The sequence below is a fragment of the Xiphophorus hellerii genome, unplaced genomic scaffold (genome assembly GCF_003331165.1).
Source record: "Xiphophorus hellerii strain 12219 unplaced genomic scaffold, Xiphophorus_hellerii-4.1 PGA_scaffold_78__1_contigs__length_500000, whole genome shotgun sequence".
Lineage (NCBI taxonomy): Eukaryota > Metazoa > Chordata > Actinopteri > Cyprinodontiformes > Poeciliidae > Xiphophorus > Xiphophorus hellerii.
Window position 1 is genome coordinate 76,310 of NW_022587653.1, and position 22,274 is coordinate 98,583.

Genomic DNA, 22,274 nt, shown 5'->3' on the forward strand with positions numbered 1-22,274 from the left:
GTTGCGGTGCATGAACCTAATATTGGGCCCCTAACCAGAACTCACAAGCAGAACCGGTCCCAGTGGGTCCAGCCGGACATGAAGATTCATTTTCAAACAGACTTGTTCACTGATCGATCACCCTATTGATCAATAGAAGAACAATTTATGTCAGAGTATCATCTCTGATCTGGACCTTTAACGGACCAGAGGTTCTGGAGCGTCCAGCAGCTGATCCGCTTCAGCGGGATTTTTCTCCTGAGCGAGAAAACGATCAGAGTTCTGCTGTCTAATAATCACTTCATTTGGTGAAATGTTACCTGATTTGAAAAACTTTCTCACTGCAGAGAAAAAGCTAAATATTTCGTTTGATGACTGCAGAATGGAAATAAAATGTTTTTTTTTTTCTTTGACGGACAACGAAAAACTCAACGAACCTCTGCTCCAAACTACGAACATTGTCGCCCCCCTTCCCTTCTTCAGTTTTTTTTTTGTCTTTTTTTGGAGGATCAGTAAATAGGGTTAGGGTTTTACCATTATCGCCTGGTATGAAGTGTGGTTTAGCCTTTGAGTTGCACCACAGCCAGAACTAGAGAAAGCATAAAATATATATATCATCACATGGATTTCTATAAAGTTTTATACATTTCCTTTTCATATATTTATTATTGTTTTTCTTCTTTGGATATTAGGTTGGCTTACAATGATTCCAAATAATGTATAGGAATGACCTGGTGCTGTTACCTGTCAATCATCTGGGGGGGGCAATCAGATATCAGGGGGCCCAATGCCCCTCTGGCTCCGCCCCTGGGTGTGAATGCAGCTCATGGTGTGATAAGTCAGAGTTCCCATCAGGCAGTGGAGAGTAGTAGTAGAAGACGGCATGGCTGGTCCTCCATGTTGTCTAACAGGTTGTTGTTCTCTCCTCAAGACTCCATTTCCCATCATGCCTGTGGACATGGCCATCAGGATCTGCCTCGCAAGCTCTCCTCCTCTTCGCTCCTTCCTCAGTAACCATCACTGTCAGTACGCGCCAGCGGCTGCGGGGCCGAGCTGCCGCCCGCTGCGACCGTGCCTGTCCTCAGGATGCTGCGACTCCGTCTCCATGGAGACGCCCACCTCTGCGCCAAGGAAGAGCCCAAGGAAGAGCGTGGCGTTCGCGGACTCCCAGGGTCTGGCGCTCACCACCGTCTACGTCTTTACCGAAGACGACCCGTTGGCTGAGCTGCAGTTCCACCTGACAGAGCTGGAGGGCGCACTGGACCTGGAGGTCAAAGGTAAACAGCAGTCAACTAGTGACGCGTCTATGCAGATGTTCTACAATCTCTTCATCAGTTAGGGTCTGAGAACCAATTTAAATACCAGGAAAACCAATTGGAACCACCTAGAACCGGCCCAGTTTGCAGGAGGTTCCAAGTGGTTCCAACTTGTTCCACTTGATCCTGGTTTGTTTCAGTTGGTTCCAGTTGAACAGTCTGAACCTGACCTGGATTAGAACCTGTTCTAATTCCCACTTTGATCTCTGGTTTTGCTCTGCTTCTAGACTCAACAGAATCGGGTTCAGGCCTGGTTCTGGATTTCACGCCACCAGCTACAGACTATCTGGACCTGAGGAACCGGCTCAAAGCCCAGCAGGTGTGTCTAGAGACCTGTTCGGTGCAAGACCACCTTCTCTCCGGTACCGTCCAGGTCCGGAACATCTGCTTTGAGAAGTCCGTCTCAGTTCGGATCACGTTCGATTCCTGGAGCTCTTTCCAGGATGTCCGCTGCCGGTACCTGAACAACGTCTACGGCTGCCCTGACATCGACACCTTCACCTTCGCCGTACCCCTCCCTCCGGACCTGGTTCCGTCCAGCCGAGTAGAGTTCTGCATCTGGTACCAGACAAAAGACCAGGTCCACTGGGACAACAACCTGGGAAACAACTACCGGCTGGCGATGGCGGACCCGACTGGCCGTCCGGACCGGGCCTCTGGCAGGAGCCCAGGGCGGGATGTTCCGAGGGACTGCGGCAGACAGAAGACGGACAAAATGGACTTTGACCCGTTTGGAAGTCCCAGAACTTCGTCGGGTATCTTCCCTGACTGGCAGAGCTGGGGCCGGGTGGAGACCGGTGCCCCCTACTGGTGAGGAGGGACTCTTTTAATCTGACTGATTTTTATCAGGCAGAGATTCTCCAGAACCGTCTGGAACCAACCGGATCTCAATCCATTCCTGAACCAGCTCCAGGGGAGCCTTTGCTGTCCTCACAGAGCCACAACTGAACCAGAACTGCTGAAGGAACCTGATCCAGAGACGCACCAGAGCCAAACCGGATCCAAATATCTCCACACCAGAATCTCAGGAAGTGTCCGGGTCCAGGACCAGCGTTGAATTCTCCGAGCAACAATGGAGAGAGGTTCCTTGGAGAACCGGACCTTCTGAAATGTGCAAGAAGAACCTTCAACAGAACCTCAGTCAGGTTCAAAGGAAGAAGCGACTTCCAGAGCTTAGAACTCCTCAAACCTGAAACGGACCTCAGATCCTCAGAACTTCATGGCGGTTCTGAACCAAGACCCAAAGATCCATCCAGATTTGTTCTCGTCTTCTGGACCTTCTGAGACCCAACTGGTCTTTATGGGCTCAGAGTTCTTTGAGACCATCTTTGTTTTTTCACCATCATGACCAGAACCGGTCCCACAGATGCTGGACCCGCTCCAAAACCGGCTTCTGCAGTTTTATCAAATGCTTTGGACCCTTGATGGCGTTCAGTACCAGTAGTCCATCCCCAGTTCACATGTTGAGTTTTAGCCGGTCCTCAAAACGTTCTGGTATTGGTTCCTGTTTCCATGGTGACCTGCAGGTCCATTTTTTTCCATAGAGAAACTTTATGATTGGACCGAGGTTCTGACCCATCTGGACTTGAAATAAAAGGGAGAACTACTGTGTCAGAACCAGAACATCAGACCCGTTCTACAGGTGGTCCAGGTGTTGATCCACAGAAAGTTTTAACTTTAGTGTTTCTGTAGAAGCTTTGTTTGTTGTCATGGTAACTGCTGTAACTCACCTTCCTAAAGCCTTTAATTGCTGAACTGCTGCAGTGCCCTTACCTGTGTGTGTGTGTGTGTGTGTGTGTGTGTGTGTGTGGGGGGGGGTGTGTGTGTGTGTGTGTGTGTGTGGGTGTGTGTGTGTGTGTGTGTGTGTGTGTGAGAGAGAGTGAGAGTGAGACAGGAAGTATGAAGGGAAGTGTGTGTAGAGGGGTCATCACCATCCTGCATCGGCTGGCAGCGCCGTTTACCTGACCCAGGTGTGTTTCAGCAGAGAGGTGTGTGACGGGGCCAGGTGGCCCCTGAGGTCTGGACTTGGGGACCTGCTATAGAGTTTTATGTCTGTAGATGCTGAGACGTTCCCATGGCGCCTGAAGGCCTCGTGCTGCGTTCAGATGTCACTGTAACAGTATGGTGACATAATGTAGTTTCCTGCTCTAACAGGAAGTGATGTAACTATGATGACTGACTGATCCTTTTGTCTTTGTCCTTTAAGAGTAAAAGTTTAATAAAGCTCACTCTGCTTTTATTTCCTCGAATAAATGTTGATTTAAAATCAAAACAATCTAAGACTGAATTGACTGGTTAACCAACCAGCTGGTTAACCAGTCAGGTTTCAGCTCACCAACCCTTCTGCAGCCCAGTGAAACAACCAGTTACCTTGGTAACCAGCTACCCAGTCTCAGGTTCCACCTGTTGAATTTTTGGACTCTGAGCCGAACCAGCCGTCTGCCAGTCAGAACCACCGGAACCAGTCAGGTTCTGTTGGGATCAACCGTTAGAATCGGGTAGGTTCTGAGTGGAACCGCTCCGCTCCGACCCGGTCTATTTGTCTGATTGATCAGAGTTCTGCAGGGTTCTGTTATGGGTCAGTACTTCATCCCGGGCCCTTGGCCCAGTCTGAACTTTGATTGGGCCAACAATTGAAGAACCACTGACTCGTTTATTCAGAACCACCTCAGGTCAGTGAGTTCTATGGTTCCTGATGGGAATATGGGTCTAAATACAGGTTTCCATGGCAACGCAATGCTGTAGGAGTGACAGCAGAGGAGGAAGACCATGAAGAAAGAGGGGCCTGACCCAAGTTCTGGAGGCTTGACCCGGTTCCGGGGGGCCCGAACCAGGCTCTGATCTCCAGAACCAGAACCATTGGGGCAGCAGCAGAACAGCAGTTGATCCAACCAGCAGATTAACGTTTTAATCCTGCAGGGCTCTGACCTTTGACCCCTAATCCTGTCTCTACTTTCAGATCCCAGTTACATAACAGAGCAGCCCTGTAGAACGGCCCGGCCCGGCCCAGCCCGGCCCGGCAGTGGGTGGCAGAGACGCCGCCCTGCCTTTATTCGGTCCTGAAGGTCACATGAACTGGACCGGCTGCTGGTTCTGTTCAGAACCGGCTGAGCTACTGGATCAGAACCAGCAGCCGATCCAGTTCATGTGACCTTCAGGACCGGCTGCCAGTTCTGGTTCTGGAACAGTCCGAGTACCGATCCGGATGTAACTTCAGAGAGGTATAGCGAACCAGAACTGGGTCAGGTGATCCGGATTGGATCGATCACAAGGATCGACCGAGCTCCTGCAGACCCATCGGACGCTCAGATTTCTGATTTTAGAAGGAGCCTCAAACGCCTCCTGTGGTTCTGCCAGCCTGTCTGAATGGACCAATCAGAACCAATCGGGTTCTACTGTTTTACTGAGGGAGTTCTAGAAGAACCTGGTGAGGTGTTCAGAACCAACAGATCCAACTGCCTCTGGTTCTGACCCGGGAAGTTCTGTAGAACCTCCTGTCAGCGGTGTTGCCATCGTGATGGTTCTGGTTCCAGTTGAAGCTGATCGGGGTCATCCCGAGCCATCGCTGCAGTCATGATGCTACAGGCTCCTGCTGCTATTCCAACCACTAACGTTTTGTTTTCTCTCCATAGAAGCTCCACCTGATCTGGTGCTCTGATTGGCTGATTTCTTCCTGGAGGCGGAGCATCACCTGATCCTGCTGCTAACTTTGTACTTTCATTAGAAACTTCTCAGTTCTTATGCTCTGTTTTGTCAAACCTCCAGCCGGCCGCTGGTACTGAACCCAGTTCTGGTTCTGGTTCTCCTGGAGGTTTCTTCCTGTTAAAGAGGAGTTTTTCCTCTCTGCTGTCGCCCCCTGCTGGTTCAGGAGGAGTGATGCTGTGGGTCAATGACTCCATGTTCTGCTGCGTTTCCTCAGAAACTTTATGAATAATAAACTGAGTTTAATGCATCGATTTATAACGAGGATCAGAGGATTGAACTGAAACCATTCATTTATAAAGAACAGCAGAACTGAACTGAACTGAACTGAACCAGCAGGCTTGATGTTCACCAGAGACCGGGTTTGGTCTCCAGAACCTTCAGGTTAATGTTTCAGTTGAACCGGGTCTGTGTATATTCAGGCAGTTATTTTATTCTTGTTCTTTCAGGTTCTGTTTGTTTTCATACCTTTGCAGCTTGTAGAATGGATCACTGAAGGTTCTGATTCTGGGCCTTTCACCAGAACCAGACCCATTACAGCTGCTGCAGGGGCCCTGATGTGGATCAGAACTTTCTGTGTTGATACCGTCCATCTGAAAACGCTTTTTAAGGTTCTGCTGGTACTTAAAGTTCTTCAGTACCCGGCCCAGTTGTCAGGTCTATATTTCTACTACTGGTTCTTCAGACCCATCAACAGACCAGCTAGTTCTGGTTCTGGACCTAGAAGTTCAGAGTGAATGATCTTGAGGGTCTTCCAGGTTCTGAACCAGAACCAGTCTGGGCAGTTCTAGACTCTGAACCCATCAGAACCAATTCCAGAACGGACCAGAACCTCCTCAAGGCTCACAACGATGATGATGATGATGATGATGATGATGATGAGCCTGAACTCCGGTGACCTTTAGATGTGTCTCTGCTTCAGCACACCTGAGTCACATAATGACGTCATTATGACGTTGGACTCAGCTGTTTGAAGCGAGTTGGACCCGGGAGGATTCCGGCCAACCCGCGTTAAGATTCGAGCGATGAAGAAAACGTCACTACGGTCACGTGACGCTTCGCTTCATATTTGGCTCTGGCGCATGGCCGCTAAACTTCCGGTACGGCTCGGTGCAGCAGGTGAGTTGAGCTCAGGTGAAGCAGTTGATGGGTCAGAACCTGAACCCACGTTCGGAAAGGGACGGGCTAATCTAACAACATTTTAAATTAGAATATTGTGTTTAATCAGAACATTTTGATGACTGAAATGTTGGTTAATTGCTGAAAACCTAAAAGTCCAGAAGAATAAAACTCAGTTTCCTGCAAGTGAAGCAGCTTCGGCGGCTTCCTCTTCCGGTTCTGGTTCCGTTGGATCTGACCTTTACTGAAAAGATTTGAGTCGAAGTTCTGGAGAACCGCCAGCCTGTCTGGTCCCGAACCTTCATGAAGATGATTTCAGCCTGTGGAACTTCACAGGTTCTGTTCTTGGTTCCGTGGTTCCGGTCCGACAGCGTCAGCCTGAGGTGGGTCTGGTCGCTCAGACCATGTCAGCAGATTTTCTCTTGTTTCATTCTGCTGAAATCTGCAAATATCCAACACTGAAAAAAGGAGAATCGTTGGTCCAAGTCAAATAAATGGCTTCAACTCTCAGCCTTTTATTAAATGAAGTTTATCCAAATTAATTTCTCACTTTCAACTTGATGAATGTATTTTTAACTTCAGTCACTTGTTGTAAACTGAAGTAATTTACTGAACTTGGATGAGCTGTTCTTGTTTTTCAGTGGAGGAGCAACAGTTTCATCTGAACATTTGCTCTAGAACTTGGACCAGAACAAACTGAAGACCTGGGTTGGAACAGAAACGGCCTTAGTGAAGGTTTTTAAATGAGAACCTTTTATCTAATGGCTCTGGTCACTTGGTGATCAAAGGGCCTTTGACCTTTGACCTGGTCTACCATGCTGTTGACTACAGAATCCTTTTATTGCTGTTGGGGATACCGGAGCAGCCATGACACTTTGTGTTAATGTCAGCGATGCTTTTCCACTTCCTCTCGTCTCTGTTCTAAGGCTCTGGTCTGTTGATTGTTGCCTGATTGCCAGATCGATTAATGGGTCAATGGTTCCATCAACCCTCTGTGGAAACGTCCAGATGGCACCAAACTTTAACCATGAAAAAACTGAAGGAATTTTGTTCATCCGTGTTTCTGTCAGGATCTCTTTCTGTGAATCTTGGCTCTCTTCAGCTGAATTTGAAAGTCTGTTGCTAATTTGAGAATGATTTAAACTCGGAGTTTAAATCATCCAACAGTCTTAAAGAAGCGTTTCTTCCAGTTGAGGCCTAACCAAATGGTTTGTAATGTGATCATGTTGGGTTGCTCAGAATGCTGCAACTCGGTTTCTAACAGAAAATCTTAGGTAAACTGACAGTTTTCTCCTCCGTGTCACATGTAACCCGCAATTAGTAAAGGACTTTTAGTTTTGCGGGCCCACTTCCTGTGTTGCCCAAACTCGGCTAACTTATGTAAAGCCCCGCCTCCAGTGCGCAGTAAAAGATCCTCACCTGTTCCACTGATTGTGGTTTGCTGTTGGCGTCTTCCTCAAGAATTCCTCCAAAAATCTTTGAACCTATTGATTTGATTGCTGGGTGAGTTTGTTATTTGATAACAGTATTACTTTTACATTTGGTACTTCTGCTCGATTGCTCATTGGAGCGTTGTTTTATTAGAATCACTGGCATTGTTACCTGGACCGTCACCGGGATTCTGTTGGTGCTGATTGTGGCTCAGTACGGCCCACTCTCTTCTAAAAGGTAACTTGTTGCTGAATTTTGTGTTCTGACACCTTTACATTGATGCTGAGGCACTGAAGTTTAAGATAAAATTGATCAGAACAGAATGTAGCTACACTTAAGTTGATATTGCGCAACATATTTATTTATTTATTTATTTATTTTCCTTCCCTCACTCTGCTTGAGTATTTGATGATTAATTTATTTTATTTTTCTTAATTGATATTTTGGAAGTGCACTTTAACTTTAGCACTTTAACTTTAAATTGATTAGTTGAAATATGATAGTTTTTTTTTTTAATTTAAATTATGGTTAATTTAACCTGATTGAAATGTTTAATTATTAGGAATCTAATTATTGCATTTGCATTTAGTATGCATAAACTAGATGTTTAAATTTAATAATTATTTCCTTTGTATTATATTTGTTTTTGATAAACACTTAATGAGTTTTCTGACCTTTTAGGTCGGGTTTTTTTTTCCACCTGTCGGATCAGATCCTCATCTGGATCGAAAGATGGCGAGCTAGGAATGGATTATGGACTTTATGATTTGGAAATCAATTTATTCTGAGTCAGTTCTCATGTGTCTCATTGTGTTGTTGTAATTGTATGTTTTTTTTTTATTCAAATCACTTAATATATATTCACCAAAACTAAAAGCACTGCCTCCTGTTTTTTCACGCCTCAGGCTCCTTAAAGGGCCACTCTTCTGATGCTGCTTATGTAGCCGCAGTTAGCTGCTTAGCCCATAACTGTTACACAGAATAGATTTGATTGTTTTGGGGGTTTTTGATGATGAATAAATGCTTTCGTCTTCGTCAGGTTCCTGACACCGACCCGCTGATCTATCTGATCAGCTGCTTCTGGTTTTTAATCAGGATGGAGATCGACCTTGTCCAGCTCCTAAACTTTGGATCAACCTGACCTCTGACCTTAGACAGACATCCTGACTTCCACTGCTAAATCTTTTAAAACTAATCCGGCTTGAGTTCCTGTTTAATTAGCCTTAAAGTTATTTTTTTTCATTATTCCAGTTCATTTTGTTCTGATTTGTTTCCAATATTATCATTAGATATCTATATTCATTGCGTATCATCATTAGTAACTGCCAGCACTGAAAGAAAGAGAATAATTTATGATTATTATTTATGGAACAATTCAGACTATTTTGTTAATAAATTCTCTGATTTGTTTAGAAGTCAGCGCTTCACTGATCATTCCTTCAATCAAGTTTTATTTGTATAGCACATTTCAGCAACAAGGCATGTCAGATCATAAAGTTATGCAACAGAATCAACATTTAGTTACGAGCCGTCGTTAAATTCTTCTAAAGGTTTTATTGGCTCTAGTGGCTTTTATTTGACAGGAAAGAGGGTGATGAGAGAAGACATGGGGCAAAGGTCACCAGGCCAGGAATCGAACCTGCGACGGCCACATTTCCAGGACTAAGGCTGTTCTCCACCCCTGCGCCACAGCAACGCCCGTCGTTAAATTCTTAATCAATTTTGATTCAGAGCTACTCCAACCAGATGGGTTTTAGTCAGGACTTAAAGAAACTCTGTTTCGGCTGTTTTGTAGTTTTCTGGAAGTTTGTTCCAGATCTGTGGTGAATAGAAGTTGAATGCTGCTTCTCCATGTTTGGTTCTGGATGGAAACCAGAACCAGAACTAACGGGTTGATCCAGCAGCAGCAGCAGATCTTTAATCTGTTCATTGATTTCTAAACTACCAGCAGTTTAAAGTCTCTCAGTGAAGGACTGTAGAACCGGGTGGTGTAGAACCGGGTGGTGTCTCTATCCTCCTGGTTCTAGTCAGAACTCCAGCAGCAGCGTTCTGGACCGTTGGGTTGTCAGTCAGATCTGCAGGAATCAAAGCCTGGATGAGTTTCTCTGATCTGAGACTTTAGTCTCTGGTTCTGGAAATATTCTGCAGCTGGGAGAAGGCCCACTCTGGAAACGGCTTTATGTGGCTCTGGAGGGTTGGGTCAAAGGTCATCATTACTCCCAGATTTCAGGTCAGATAACTGGTTTCCAGCTGTAAAACCTGAAGCTGTGTGTTGACTCTAGATCTATAAGTCTAGATCATTCCTCTTTAGGTCCAAAAATGATAACTTCAGTTTTGTTTCTGTTCTGCTGGAGTTTTTGACCCGATTAAACAAAAGAATTTACATTTCATTAATAATCTATTGATTACAATTATCAATGATTACATAAGCTAAACATTGATGTGAATTCTGGTTCCCAACAAACCAGAGGTCCAGAACCACCCCTACACTTTCCAGTCAGAACCGGTTCTGAAGAACCAGAGTAAGTTTTTCTGGCAGTAGAACTGGGTCGCTTCCTGAAGCTCTAAAGATCTAATTATATCTTTGGTTTTATATTTGGGTCAGATTCTGGTCCGGTCTGGTTTCACTCTTCTCCCATGCCTCTGTCCTCCAGGTGATGGACGCTCGACTCCAGATGGAGGAGCTTCTGGCTCTGGTTCTGCAGCGGATCCACATGGAGGAGAGCAGCATGGCTGTGGAGCGAGGCGAGAACCAATCCTGGCGGTCCTTTTTCTGACGGGTCGTCTGGTTCTGGTTCTGATGGTCTCGTGTCCCTGCAGAATGCCTGAGCGTGGTGCAGAACCTGGAGGCGGTGAGGCGGAGCTGGCAGCGGGCGGAGGCAGAGCTGAAGCGCTTCAAGGAGCTGCTGGTGAAGTCGGACGTGGCCAAAGCGGCTCTGGAGATCCAACTGAAACACGCCCGGAACCAGGTGGACGTGGAGATGAGGAAGCGGCACAAGGTGGAGGCCGACTACCAGCACCTGGTGAGGGAAGCTGACAGGTTTCTGATCTCAGCCGCAGCCTGCGGGAGACGCTAACGACGCCGACCGCTTGCAGGAGAGGCAGATGCAGCTCATGTGTGACATCCTGGTCCAAGATGGAAAGTTCAACGTTTCTCTGAACGACGAGCAGAAAAACCTCTTAGCAAAACTCAACCAGCAAGGAGCCAACGCCACGCTGCGCCGCAGCACCAAGAGGTGAGGGGACAGAAACAGGTTCTAGTGGCAGGACAGGAGGTAAAGCTGCAGACGATGCTCCTGGTTTTCCAAGCACAACCGTTTCAGAACCAGACCAGACCAGTCGCGTCCAGAGCAGCTCTCTAGAACCATCCAACCTGGTCGGCTGTCGTTGACCCGTCTGATCGTCTCCCAGCAGGTTGTCTGTCATCGACGAGTCGTCCTTCTTATCCCACTCTGACATCAGCTACGACCGCACCGAAGACTATGTGGTAGGACACACACACACACACACCCACACAGGGACAGGACTGTCCCACTGATCAGAGGACGTTTGTCTTCATATATCAGGACCTGGACACCACGCTGATCAAACCTCTGAGGTCTCGAGCCCGAGAGCGGAGGGTGAGTTCTGATTGGCTCTGAACCCGAGAAGCTGACAATGATCTTGGTCTTCATCCTGTCCTCTTGATGTCCTCCTGTCTTCCATCCTCACCCTGTTGGCCCGTCTCTGTCCTTGTCGGTCCGGTGGGTTCGTGAAGCGCTCCTCTATGGGTCAGCCGGTCGGAGGTCCAGTGGCGAAGTGGAGCAGAATTGGGAATGTGTCTGCAGAGATCCAGGAGAGGAGAACAGTTGAGAAGGTGAGGAAAACCCAAAGATGGTTTGTTTTCTTCTTGAAGACCAGAACCTCAGACTGGAATAGGAGTTCCTGACAGCTGGACCCAACAGAACTGATGATGGTTGTCCTCCTGTTGAAGGTCAAGTTGAACATTGGAACCAGCTGCTGAAGTAGACTGAGGCACATCTCAGGAAACTGATGGCTGTTCTGGTTCGGGTTAGGTGTGGTGGTCCGGGTCGGGTAGACGAGGAGTCGTACCTCATATTGGATCGACCAGAAAACGATGGATAGATCCAGACTTCCTGCTGGTTGTGGATCCATTATTGTTGTTTGTTTTGTTTTAGTTAATAAGCAGCATTAATCTCAGATATGAAACACAATCTAAGAATATACTTTTGATAACAGAGCATAGGCGTAAATCGCAGGGGCATCGGGGGGTCCGGACCCCCAATCTTGGAAAAGTCTAGAATTGCCCCCCCACCCCCAAAAAAACTCATTGAAGAAACAGTTGCATTTAAATAATATCAATATGAAAAGGCAAAAAAAAGAAACAAAGAACGAAATAAATCTGCCATTTATCTCAGAAAAAAATAAGAATGAATTTTTAGGTCCCCCCTACCATTATTAGAACAATGGTTCAGTCCAAAGTGTAGGAGGAGCAACAGCAGCTGAAGAGAGGAGCTAGCTATTAGCTGCTAGCTGTTAGCTGTGGCTCTGCATCTCAAATAAAATACCCTCCAGTAAGTAAATACTTAAATCAAAAGACATGTAAACATTTTATTTACTTTCACTTCTCAATAAGAAACACATGAACAATAAAAATCAGCCTGCAGTTTATTTCATTACTTTGGTTGAATTATGATAAGCTGCCTCTTTAACAAACCTGCTACACTGCTTTCATAGACCTAAGCTTTTTTTGTCAAAGGTAGTAAACATCTCAGTCATATTTAGCTCTTTAACTTTTAGTTAATTAGAAGAGTTTGAAACAGGAGGGAGGTTAGAGTGTTGGAGCCGAGAACAGAAGAGGGAACGGATAGAAAAAATAGAAAGTTGTGCTTTTATTTCTCACCGTCTTCAACGTAGAGCCTTTAAAACCACAAAATAAAATCTGAACATTTTTCTATATAAACCCTGGTGCTTTAAATCAGTGGTCCAAACCTTTTTCTCACCTCGGACCGGTCAAGACTTGGCTATTTTACTGTGGCCCGGTTGGGATGGGGGGGAGTGAATCGTCAGATAAGGCTTCTGCATGCTGGAGTGTAAGCTAAAGCCTAGTTCACACGGCACAATTTTACATTTTTTGCCCTGGTTTCCTTAACTGGGAGCGAAAACGCAACCTGTTGAATATGACAGGTAGCCAATCAGAAAACGCGGTGACGTAAGCACGGAGGGGAATCCCAAACAGATAACATGGCGCAACCGAGAGTCCGGTGGACATCGGAGATATGTGGAAACTATCATGTGCTTAATAAACATGGATGTTTATTCAGTTAAAAATGTTGACTATGAAAATATGTACTCACCTCCAAATCATAGTGCAGCAAATAGAGCGGCTGCTCCGCCGTCTTTTATCAAACGCCTTTTCTTTTTGTCTCGTCTTTTATCGCTTAAAATGAGCCGCAAACTATCACTGCTGCTTGATTATTCTAAATTCACGTTTGGTATGTTGGGCGTTTTACTGGATTTTCTTCTGGAATCGGTTCTGTGGTGTGTTGCTGCTGGACTCACGAACCGACCGAACCTGTTGGACTTTTATCGGCTCTGTGGTCACAGAGGTTTGGAAAATCAGCCGACAATCCTTAAATCGTGCCGCGTGAACCAGACCTAAAACTCACAAGCTCCTCTCCTCTCGTCTCTCCACTGCCCTAACGCTCTCTGACTCTGGTCGCTATGGTAACGTTTAATATCCCTTCAAAATAAGATACAGATGCGCCACAAAAACAAACATTTTACTTTGGTGAAAACTTTAACTCAGGATAACGACTAATGGAGCCCTGAGCTTGTTTCTCTGCAACCAGACGGTCCATCTGGGAGAGACGAGAGACGATGAGACCGGAAGTGTTGCTGATGCTCAGGGTTCTTGGTCTCTAGTGGAGAAGCAGCTTGAAGCTTCATTGCCTCATTAACATCCGGTCACCATATCATGCAGAGCTTGGACTGTGGGAATCACCTGCCGGGATAAATCCATCCTCCTTTTCCCCTTTGCAAAGAATCTGATCCGTTTCTGACTCATTTTGCTGCTTGTGGCTCCATGTTGGCGGCAAGACGGAACCGAAAGAATCCGGTTAAAAGATTTTCAAAATAAAAGATCCTATAGACTCAAATAATGCATAAAACGGAAATAGTTAATTATTTCTTGTGCGGCCCGGTACCAATTGGTCTACCGACCGGTACCAGTCCGTGGCCTGGGGGTTGGGGACCACTGTTTTAAATGTTACATTTAAGTTATAATACCCCCCAGACATTCATTTCTATCTAATTATTTGTTCTTTGTCACCAAGGACATGGCAAAACTAAAAACTGCTTTAAAATAAAGCAACTTAACAAGTTATCATTTAAATAGCCCATAACTTCTATTGAGAGCCATTTCAATAAATCAATGTTTGAGGAATTTTAATAAGAGCAGTTATTCATTAAAGCTTTTTTATTTAGAACCTTAAATTTTTGTAAAGGTGTAGCAGCGATTAGATCAGTCAGACTGAACAAAACTCGTATAGAAGCAACATTTGAATTTTAGTTGTATTTGTCTGCAGGTTGTTTACTGAGAATAAAACATGTTTGATATACATTACTATTCATTTTTGGTCCTACAGCTTGAATGTGGTTTAAAAACTTTCTAAACCACATTTTATGTTGCATTTCTATGTAACTTTGCCGACCCCCCACCAAAATGTTATTTGTATAGCACATTTCAGCAGCAAGGCATTTCAAAGTGCTTTACATCATATCAAACACAGAAACACAATGTCATCAAGTGGGGGTTCTTGCTTTTGCATCCGTAAAAGGTTTACCGGTTCCACTCCTACTGTGTTACATGGAACCAAATACCTATTGGTATTCTTATTCAATCTCAGTCACGCAGTTTAAAACAGCCTTTCAACGTTTTTCTTCTGGCACCAGGCTCCGTTCACCTCTTTCACGGAATTTCGCTCTGGGACTCCGTCGTTCCTCACGGATTTTTGTGCAATTGCAACATAAAATCAACAATCAGACCATGACATTAAGTCAACTTCCATCAATAAATTAGTAATTGATTACATTTCAAATACAATCCTAAACAGGTGGGTTTTTAGTCGAGTTTTAAAAGAAGTCAGTGTTTCAACTGTTTTACAGTTTTCTGGAAGTTTGTTCCAAATTTGTGGTGCATAGATGCTGAAAGCTGCTTCTCCTCGTTTGGTTCTGGGAATGCAGAGCAGAACCAGAACCTGAGAGGTCTGGAAGGTTGATACAACAACAGCAGATCTTTAATGTATTGTGGTGCTAAGCCGTTCAGTAATTTATAAACTAACAGTATTTTAAAGTCTATTCTTTGAGCTACAGGGAGCCAGTGGAGGGACTTTAAAACTGGTGTTATGTGCTCTATCTTCCTGGTTTTAGTCAGAACGCCAGCAGCAGCATTCTGGATCAGCTGCAGCTGTTTGATTGATTTGTTGGACAGACCTGTGAAGACGCTGTTGCAATAATCAATACGACTGAAGATGAACGCATGGATGAGTTTCTCTAGATCTGGCTGAGACATTAGTCCTTTAATCCTGGAAATGTTCTTCAGGTGATAGAAGGCCGACTTTGTAACTGTCTTTATGTGGCTCTGGAGGTTCAGGTCAGAGTCCATCACTACTCCCAGGTTTCTGGCTGATCGCTGGTTTTCAGTTGTAATAACTGAAGCTGTGCATTGACTCTAGATCTATAACTCTAGATCTATAGCTCTAGATCGTTCCTCTTTAGCAAGCACTGGACCAGAGAGTCCGACCCAACTCTCCAGTCGATTCAGTAATATGTCATTGTCGACACTGAGGTCCAACAGAACCAGCACTGTGGTTCTCCCACAGTCCGTATTTATATGGATATCATTAAATACTTTGACTAGGCCAGTCTCTGTGGTGTGGTGAGACTGGAAACCAGACTGGAAGGAGTCAAAGAGGTTGGTTAGGAAGCTATTTAATTGTTTAAACAACTTTTTCAATAACTTTGATGATGAATGGGAGGTCAGAGGTCAGCCTGTAATTCTGCAGTAGTGATTTGTCCAGATTGTTGTTTTTTTATCAGTGGTTTGATTACTTTTTTACTGCAGCCAGCTTTTAATCTAAAGTTGGCTGCAGAGTTTATAGCAGAGCCATTGTCTCATATTTTAATCTAATCTCTAACAAAATCCCTAGTGTCTGGAAATCAGCATTTGTTTTGCCTCTATTTAAAGGTGGGGAATCGTCACAGGTACACAATTACAGACCAATTTCTAAACTATGTATCCTAGCAAAAAGTTTTGAAAAAATATTCGCAGATCAATTGAATATTTTTTTTTAGATTCAAATTCTGTTTTACAAAATGTACAGTCTGGTTTTATAAAGAAACTTATTACTGTTACTGCCACTTTAAAGGTTTGTAATGATCTTATCCAGGCTCTTGATAACAAAAAACTTTGTGTTGCTTTATTTATTGATTTATCAAAGGCATTTGACAGTAAACCAGGCTTTTAATTGAAATTCTACACAGGATTGGCTCTAGCATCAAGCTACCATGTTGGTAGCTGATTATCTGTCAAACAGAACCCAGAGAGTTCAACTGGCTTCACTTCTTCTATCCTTACTATTTTAAATGGTGTACCACAGGGCTCAGTTCTGGGTCCACTTTTATTCTCTATTTATATAAATAACTCGTGTGACAATCTGTCAAATGCTTTTTATCATTTTTATGCAGATGATTTAGTAACTTACTGCTATTCTGCATCACTATCACAGGCCATACAGTATTTGCAGTCTGCTGTCAATGTAGTTCAAACACGTTTACAAACTGAAGTTGGTTTTGAATGTGGATAAGACAAAAGCAAAGGTTTTTTTCACACTCTAGAAAACTATCAGAAATCCCTCTATTGCTGACCACTGCTGTAGGAGCACAAACTGAGTTTGTCAGTAATTATAAATAGCTTGGCTTTATTCTAGATAAAGAGCTTTCTTTTAAAAATCACATAGCAAATTTGTTATGAACATTGAAAATGAAGATTGGGTTTTATTACCGAAATGGATCTGGTTTCTCTCTCAAAGCTAGAAGTAAATTGGTAGCAGCAACTTTCCTGCCACTTTTGGATTATGGAGATGTTTTATATATGAATGCTTCAACCAAATGTCATCAATCATTAAATACTTTGTATCATTGCGCTTTAAGATTTATAACCGGTAGCAGATGTCTTGCACATCATTGTGATTTGTACGCAAAAGCTGATTGGCTCCTTTAAGCGTACGGAGAAACAATCACCTGATGATCCTGATATATAAATCTTTACTCGGTCTAACCCCAGCATATTTATCCACTCTCCTACATAGAACTGTCAGTTCTCGTTCTCTTCGCTCCAATAACTTTATTCTTCTGCATGTCCCACGCTTTGAACTGAAAAAGGGAAGCAGGCATTCAGTGTTTTACCCCACAGCCTGGAATCAGCTGCAGTCTGAACTTAAGATGTCGGAAATGATTTCACTGGATTTATTTCGAGCGGTTCTTAAAGATAGGCAACAACATTCTATGAAACAGTGTCATTGTTTTTATTGTGCATATGTATTAATTGTTTTTATCTTGTAACCAGGTTGCTATGTATTGCAATTTTTTTGCCCAGGTCCCTCTTGAAAATGAGATCTAGATCTCAACGGGGTTTACCTGCTTAAATAAAGGAATATACGTATATAAATATATATATTGCTGTTTTCAAAGCCTGGGGGAAAATACCTGAAGAGAGCCATGAGTTACTATTTGGATCAGATCAGTAGCAATAACAGGCAGGACTTTCTTAAAGAAATGTGTGGGTCGGACATCCAGACAGCAGGAACTGGAGCTTAGTTGACTTATAATTTCCTGTAGGGATTTATAATTAAGTAGTTGAAATTGGGTCATTTTTCCTGCATTTGTTTTGTTTTGCGCAGCATTTCTTAAGAAATGTTCCTGTTTATGGTCCCCCAATAATGAGATGAGAATTACAAACTTGTAATAGAGATGGATCTCCTCTTGTTTTATTTTGAACGCAAATAAAAAGAGTCAAATACAAAGTATCCCTGAAAAGAAGTTGGAAGTAAAACTCTTCACAAGATCTAATAATTAGTAATAGACTCATAATTAATGTAGACTCATTTCACCTTCTATCATTTCTCCTCCGCTGTGCTATTCCATAAATCACACAAACTCCTCCATGAACAAACACATGGATCTCTGCCCCATGCGATCACTAAACATTTGTTGAATGTGTCGTGGAAAATGTTTCCAGTAAATTCTTTGGTGGGTTGTTGGTTCAATTCCCTACTCCGTCAGTCACTCACCACCGTCACAGGGTGAGTGACTGAAGGTCGTGTGAAGCCTCATATTTAACCCGTTTTCCCAGAACTGCATGTGTCAAAATAGTTCTGGTGATGTTCCACACTGGACCTCATGGTTCTGGTTGTTGTGACTCTAATCTGAACACAAAGCGGCCTGCAGTCATCAGACCAGCCGGGTCTGTAAGACCCAATCCTTCAGTTCTGAGATCACAGCTTCTCTTTCTTTGGTCTAAAACGAACAAAGTTCAAAAAGCTTCTTTCAGGAAAATGTCCCATGATGCTTTGCTGCAGAAGACATGAGGCTGACATGAAAAAGCTAGCAGAACCCAGCAGGGACCTGTTGGTTCTGGCTTCCAACCTGTGTTCTGCTCAGGAAGTGGAAACCATCGTGAAGGCATCCGTGGCGACTCCAGATGCAGGCAGACAGAACCACGTGGTTCTGGGAATCGCACAGGTTTGTCCCAATGACCCGGCTCGCTCCGCCTCCCAGGAGGGGGCCGTCTCCGTTCGGGGCACAGGAGGAAGAGGTGAGTGGTTCTTCTTTCCACAGTTGGGTTACATCTTTAGATTCTGATGACCAGGAAAAGATCTTCTTCGGGACTTTGACCTTTAACTTTCTACAGGTTCCACCGCTGCTTTACAGCTAATCTAGCCCTCCAGAACCAGATCTGAATTGTCTGGTAGCATTCCTTAAGATGACATGTGTTGTGGATTTTGGACTTTAAGAATCAGAACATGGAGTCTGGATCCACAACAAGCCTGGATTATCTAAACCTGGACCGGGTCTGGACCATCCTGAACTGGCTTTGGTCTGGACTTCTGGGATCAGAGCAGAAAATAGTTAAATACAATATGTAATGCATGAGAACAACCAGCAGAGGGCAGTCTGTCCACAAAAACTCAACATCAGCTGACAGAAACCAGTTAAGAGAATTGCATGTTTGGACCGTAGGGGACAGGATGGACTATCTTGGACGTTGTGGATCATATTTCTTCTTAGAAACCATTGTTGTTGTTAGAGTTCTGTTGGTTCCTCATACATTTGTGGTTCTTGCAGAATCAAAACACATGGAAGGTTCTGGTCCTCATAGTTGGATCTGTTCAGCTGGCTGCAGTTTAATTGTGACAGAGTTCTGATCCTGCTTTATCCAGTGTTCTGGATCAGAATTGGTGCTGGTTCATCTCCATTAGATCATTTGAACTCAGGTCCACCGTGAAGCCCTTATTTTCTACTGAATTTTGTCAGAACCAATCAGAACCCTACTGCAGCTTTGGTACTGGTCTATTTGGTACCAGTTCAGTGCTGCATCCTGTCTGGATTTCAGTTGCATCAGACCTGCTGTAAGGCAGGGAAATGGACCATGAGGTCCAACTGGTGATGAGAAGGTACTTCTGGTCTCTGATTGGTCTTTCCATCTTCTCCTCAGATCAAACGTCTTTGTGGAGCTCCAGCAATGAGAAATCAGTGGAGCTTAACGCTCCTGTGGAGGACAGAAACGTTCCGGTTCTTCAAAAGTCCTTGAGACACGAGTTTCTGTCTAAAACGGTACATAAATCTTACTGGACATGATCTGGGATCCCTATGTCCAATGCAGGGCTGTCCAACTGCTCAAGAGCTGCTGCCCTGCTGCATTCCTGCCCAACACAACGGCATCAAATGCTTGAACTACACCTTCAGCATGCCTTGAGTTGATCCACGTGTGTTAGAGTAGGGATGCATCGGGACAGAAGCCCTGTGGACTCTTGACCTTTGAGACCTCTGACCTAAAGTTCCTGAGTAACCTGAAGTGTCCTTCCAGGTGATCCGACCAGAGACCTGCATGCCATGTGGGAAGAGGATTCGCTTTGGGAAAATGGCTGTAAAATGCAGGAACTGTCGGCTTGTTGCTCATCCAGAGTGCAAACAGAATTTCCCCAACAGCTGCTCGTCCTCCAGCGGAGTGACAGGAGGTGGACCTCTTAAGGTACCTCTGTTGGTTTAGCTCAGTGTGACCCGTTGCATTCGGTTGCCTGCAGAATAAGCGACCGACAGGTTGGACTCGCTCTGGTCTGCTGGGTTTGTAGAGCTCACTCGCCTCCAGGCTCCTGTGGGACTGAAGGCGAAGACGGGGACAGAAAACGGGCTCTGGATTTCCCTGCAGGGAGGAAGAGAACCTCCCTGAGTGTTGAGAAGAAGTTTGAACCGACTGAATGATGGTCAAACTAAGCTGCAGGGCCACAAGTCCACCATCTGGACTTCATCTGACAGACATCAGAACACCAACAGAACCAACTGATGTGTCTGTAGCTCTGATTTAAGTTCTGCTCTGTTTTAGAACTCTCTGGAAGCTTTTGCTCCTTTGACCCATCCCAGAGTTCCTCAGGTCATCTTGGACTGCGTGGCTGAGATTGAGAGGAGGGGTCTTCATGAGGTGAGACCTTCGCTATTGTTCCTTCTCTGATCTCTGTAGGAACGGTGTACTGTTTAAGTGTACTGTTCTTGGACTTTAACAACCCTGATCCACCAGAGAACTATCCACTTGTATCTTTCTACCCCGTTGTCTCATGTGTGTCTGACCTGTCCTCTTCAGAGAGGCCTGTATCGGGTTCCTGGGGGAGAGCGTCCAGTGAGAAATCTCAGAGATCGGATCCTTCAGGGGAAGCCTTCTCTGATGCTCAGTAAAGTTCAGGACATCCATGTAGTCTGTGGGGTCCTGAAGGACTTCCTGAGGAGGCTGAGGGAACCCCTAGTCACTTTCAGGCTACACAGGATCTTCATGGAGGCTTCAGGTAGAAGAATCAATTGCAAGTTTGTTTCATAACCGGCTCTAATCATCCACTGAAAAGTGTCTGTGTTTTAGAGCTGGATGAGGACAATGGTTCTGCTGTCCTGTACCGGGCCGTATCCGAGCTGCCGAAGGCCAATAGAGACACTCTGGCTTTCCTCATGATTCACCTCCATAAGTAAGAACCTTCAACAGATCAGAGGTCTGCAGACAGAACCCAGACCTGCTGTCATGTCTTCAGAACCAACCTGTTCTCCTTGAAATTCAGGGTGATGAGGAGTCCGCAGTGCCAGATGGACCAGAACAACTTGGCCAGAGTGTTTGGACCGACCATAGTGGGTCACAGCATCGCTGAGCCGTCTCCAACAACCATCCTGAAAGACACTACCATTCAGCCAAAGGTCTGTTTAAAAGAACTACCGGCCTCGGTTCTGAGCTGGTTGTGGTCCCCTTGGTGAATCTGGATCAAATGATTGCTTATGTCCCCAGGTTGTCTACTGCCTGTTGTCCATTCCTGAAAACTACTGGAGACAAGTCCTCACCGTGGGAACGGACCAGAACTCGTCTCCATCCTCCTCTAGTAAGCTCAGCCAAGAGGAAGGGCTCAGTGGAACCCAAATACACAGATATGAATTCAGAACCTTTTCTCAGGTTTTGCACTGAAGTTCTGATCCAATTGTTTTCAGGTCGATTGTTCCAGCCGTTGACGTCTCCAGAGCTAAAGAGCATCTACAGAATGACCAGCCCAGGTTCTGTGCGAGAAACAATCGGAAACCCGGGGAACAACTTCAGCACCACGTAAGACCAGAGCAGACCGGTCCCACTATAGGGTCCGCTTCAGATCCACTGTGTCTCACCGTCTGTCCTCTGTGTCCCTCTGCCGGCCCCCTGGGTTCACCAGGTTCCACTACATATTTCATGATGTTTTTCATCCACAATAACTTGTTAGTTTGTGGTGATCTCCTCATTGTTTGCTGTTTGTTTGGATGTTTTCAGAGATGGAGTGGAGTCTGGAAGGAAGTTCTTCACTTCACCCTATTGACCAACAATAAGTACTGACCCAAGCCTCCTTGCAAAAGATACCATCATTTCACCATAAAAAATACATTTATTATGAAATATGCCACCAGAAATGGAAAATAAGTGAAGCTTTTCAGCTCTTGACTTGACCGTCTCTACAAAACAGAACTTCTTTCAGCTGGGCTTAGCTGGACCAAGTGGCCATTTACTAAGACAAACTGGATGGCTTTTCCAGGATGTTCTGACCAGTTGTCTTCTAAACTTTTCAAACTTATTTCTAAACTAAGAATAAATCTGGAAGTATTTGACTTGAACTTTTAATCTAGATGATGTTTACAGAAAACTAGATTTTCCTGAATGTGAAATGAAAAATGTTAAATAAAGCTTTGGTCTTGCAGAACATTTGCTTGTGAGTTTCATGAGATCCTTCAGTTGGATCTGAAAGCGCTTCATCGTTTTCTGGAGATGTTCCCAGATCTACCATCTCAGCCTGTTTGGAGAGTCCAGCAACAGGAATACTGGATCGGTTCAGTTCTGCTCTGCAGAACCTGAAGACCTTCCACATCCAGCCCGGTTGGTGCCGGTCCCCAGAT

The 22,274-nt window shown here is 44.8% G+C and overlaps 2 protein-coding genes across 3 annotated transcripts in view; both read left to right on the top strand.

Annotated features, from left to right (window-relative positions):
* The window catches only part of LOC116716679 (rac GTPase-activating protein 1), a 23,696-nt gene extending 1,613 nt beyond the window's left edge, over positions 1-22,083 (top strand). The window contains exons 2-17 of one of the 2 annotated variants that reach the window (XM_032557501.1): positions 10,202-10,292; positions 10,368-10,570; positions 10,644-10,783; positions 10,959-11,034; positions 11,114-11,167; positions 11,305-11,403; positions 18,270-18,423; positions 19,324-19,442; positions 19,696-19,860; positions 20,212-20,307; positions 20,467-20,665; positions 20,737-20,839; positions 20,930-21,062; positions 21,151-21,241; positions 21,348-21,459; positions 21,658-22,083. In XM_032557501.1, coding sequence (XP_032413392.1) covers positions 10,205-10,292; positions 10,368-10,570; positions 10,644-10,783; positions 10,959-11,034; positions 11,114-11,167; positions 11,305-11,403; positions 18,270-18,423; positions 19,324-19,442; positions 19,696-19,860; positions 20,212-20,307; positions 20,467-20,665; positions 20,737-20,839; positions 20,930-21,062; positions 21,151-21,241; positions 21,348-21,459; positions 21,658-21,703 — 1,878 coding nt within the window. In that variant the 5' untranslated portion in view covers positions 10,202-10,204 and the 3' untranslated portion in view covers positions 21,704-22,083. The remainder of the gene's footprint in view (positions 1-10,201; positions 10,293-10,367; positions 10,571-10,643; positions 10,784-10,958; positions 11,035-11,113; positions 11,168-11,304; positions 11,404-18,269; positions 18,424-19,323; positions 19,443-19,695; positions 19,861-20,211; positions 20,308-20,466; positions 20,666-20,736; positions 20,840-20,929; positions 21,063-21,150; positions 21,242-21,347; positions 21,460-21,657) is intronic. The other variant, XM_032557502.1, reaches the window with a different exon arrangement.
* LOC116716647 (protein phosphatase 1 regulatory subunit 3C-B-like) lies at positions 767-3,534 on the top strand. Its single transcript, XM_032557459.1, has 3 exons — positions 767-790; positions 911-1,256; positions 1,523-3,534. Exons 1-3 carry the CDS (start codon positions 767-769, stop codon positions 2,107-2,109), a joined length of 957 nt encoding a protein of 318 aa, XP_032413350.1. The 3' UTR covers positions 2,110-3,534.
* Positions 22,084-22,274: the final 191 nt, after the last annotated feature.

Bases quoted from the DNA above. Each gene is read 5' to 3' on its own strand.
- LOC116716647 (XM_032557459.1), top strand. From the start codon at position 767: ATGCCCCTCTGGCTCCGCCCCTGG. The intron at 791-910 runs GTGTGAATGCAG...TCTCTCCTCAAG, and splicing joins CCCTCTGGCTCCGCCCCTGG to ACTCCATTTCCCATCATGCC. The intron at 1,257-1,522 runs GTAAACAGCAGT...CTCTGCTTCTAG, and splicing joins ACTGGACCTGGAGGTCAAAG to ACTCAACAGAATCGGGTTCA.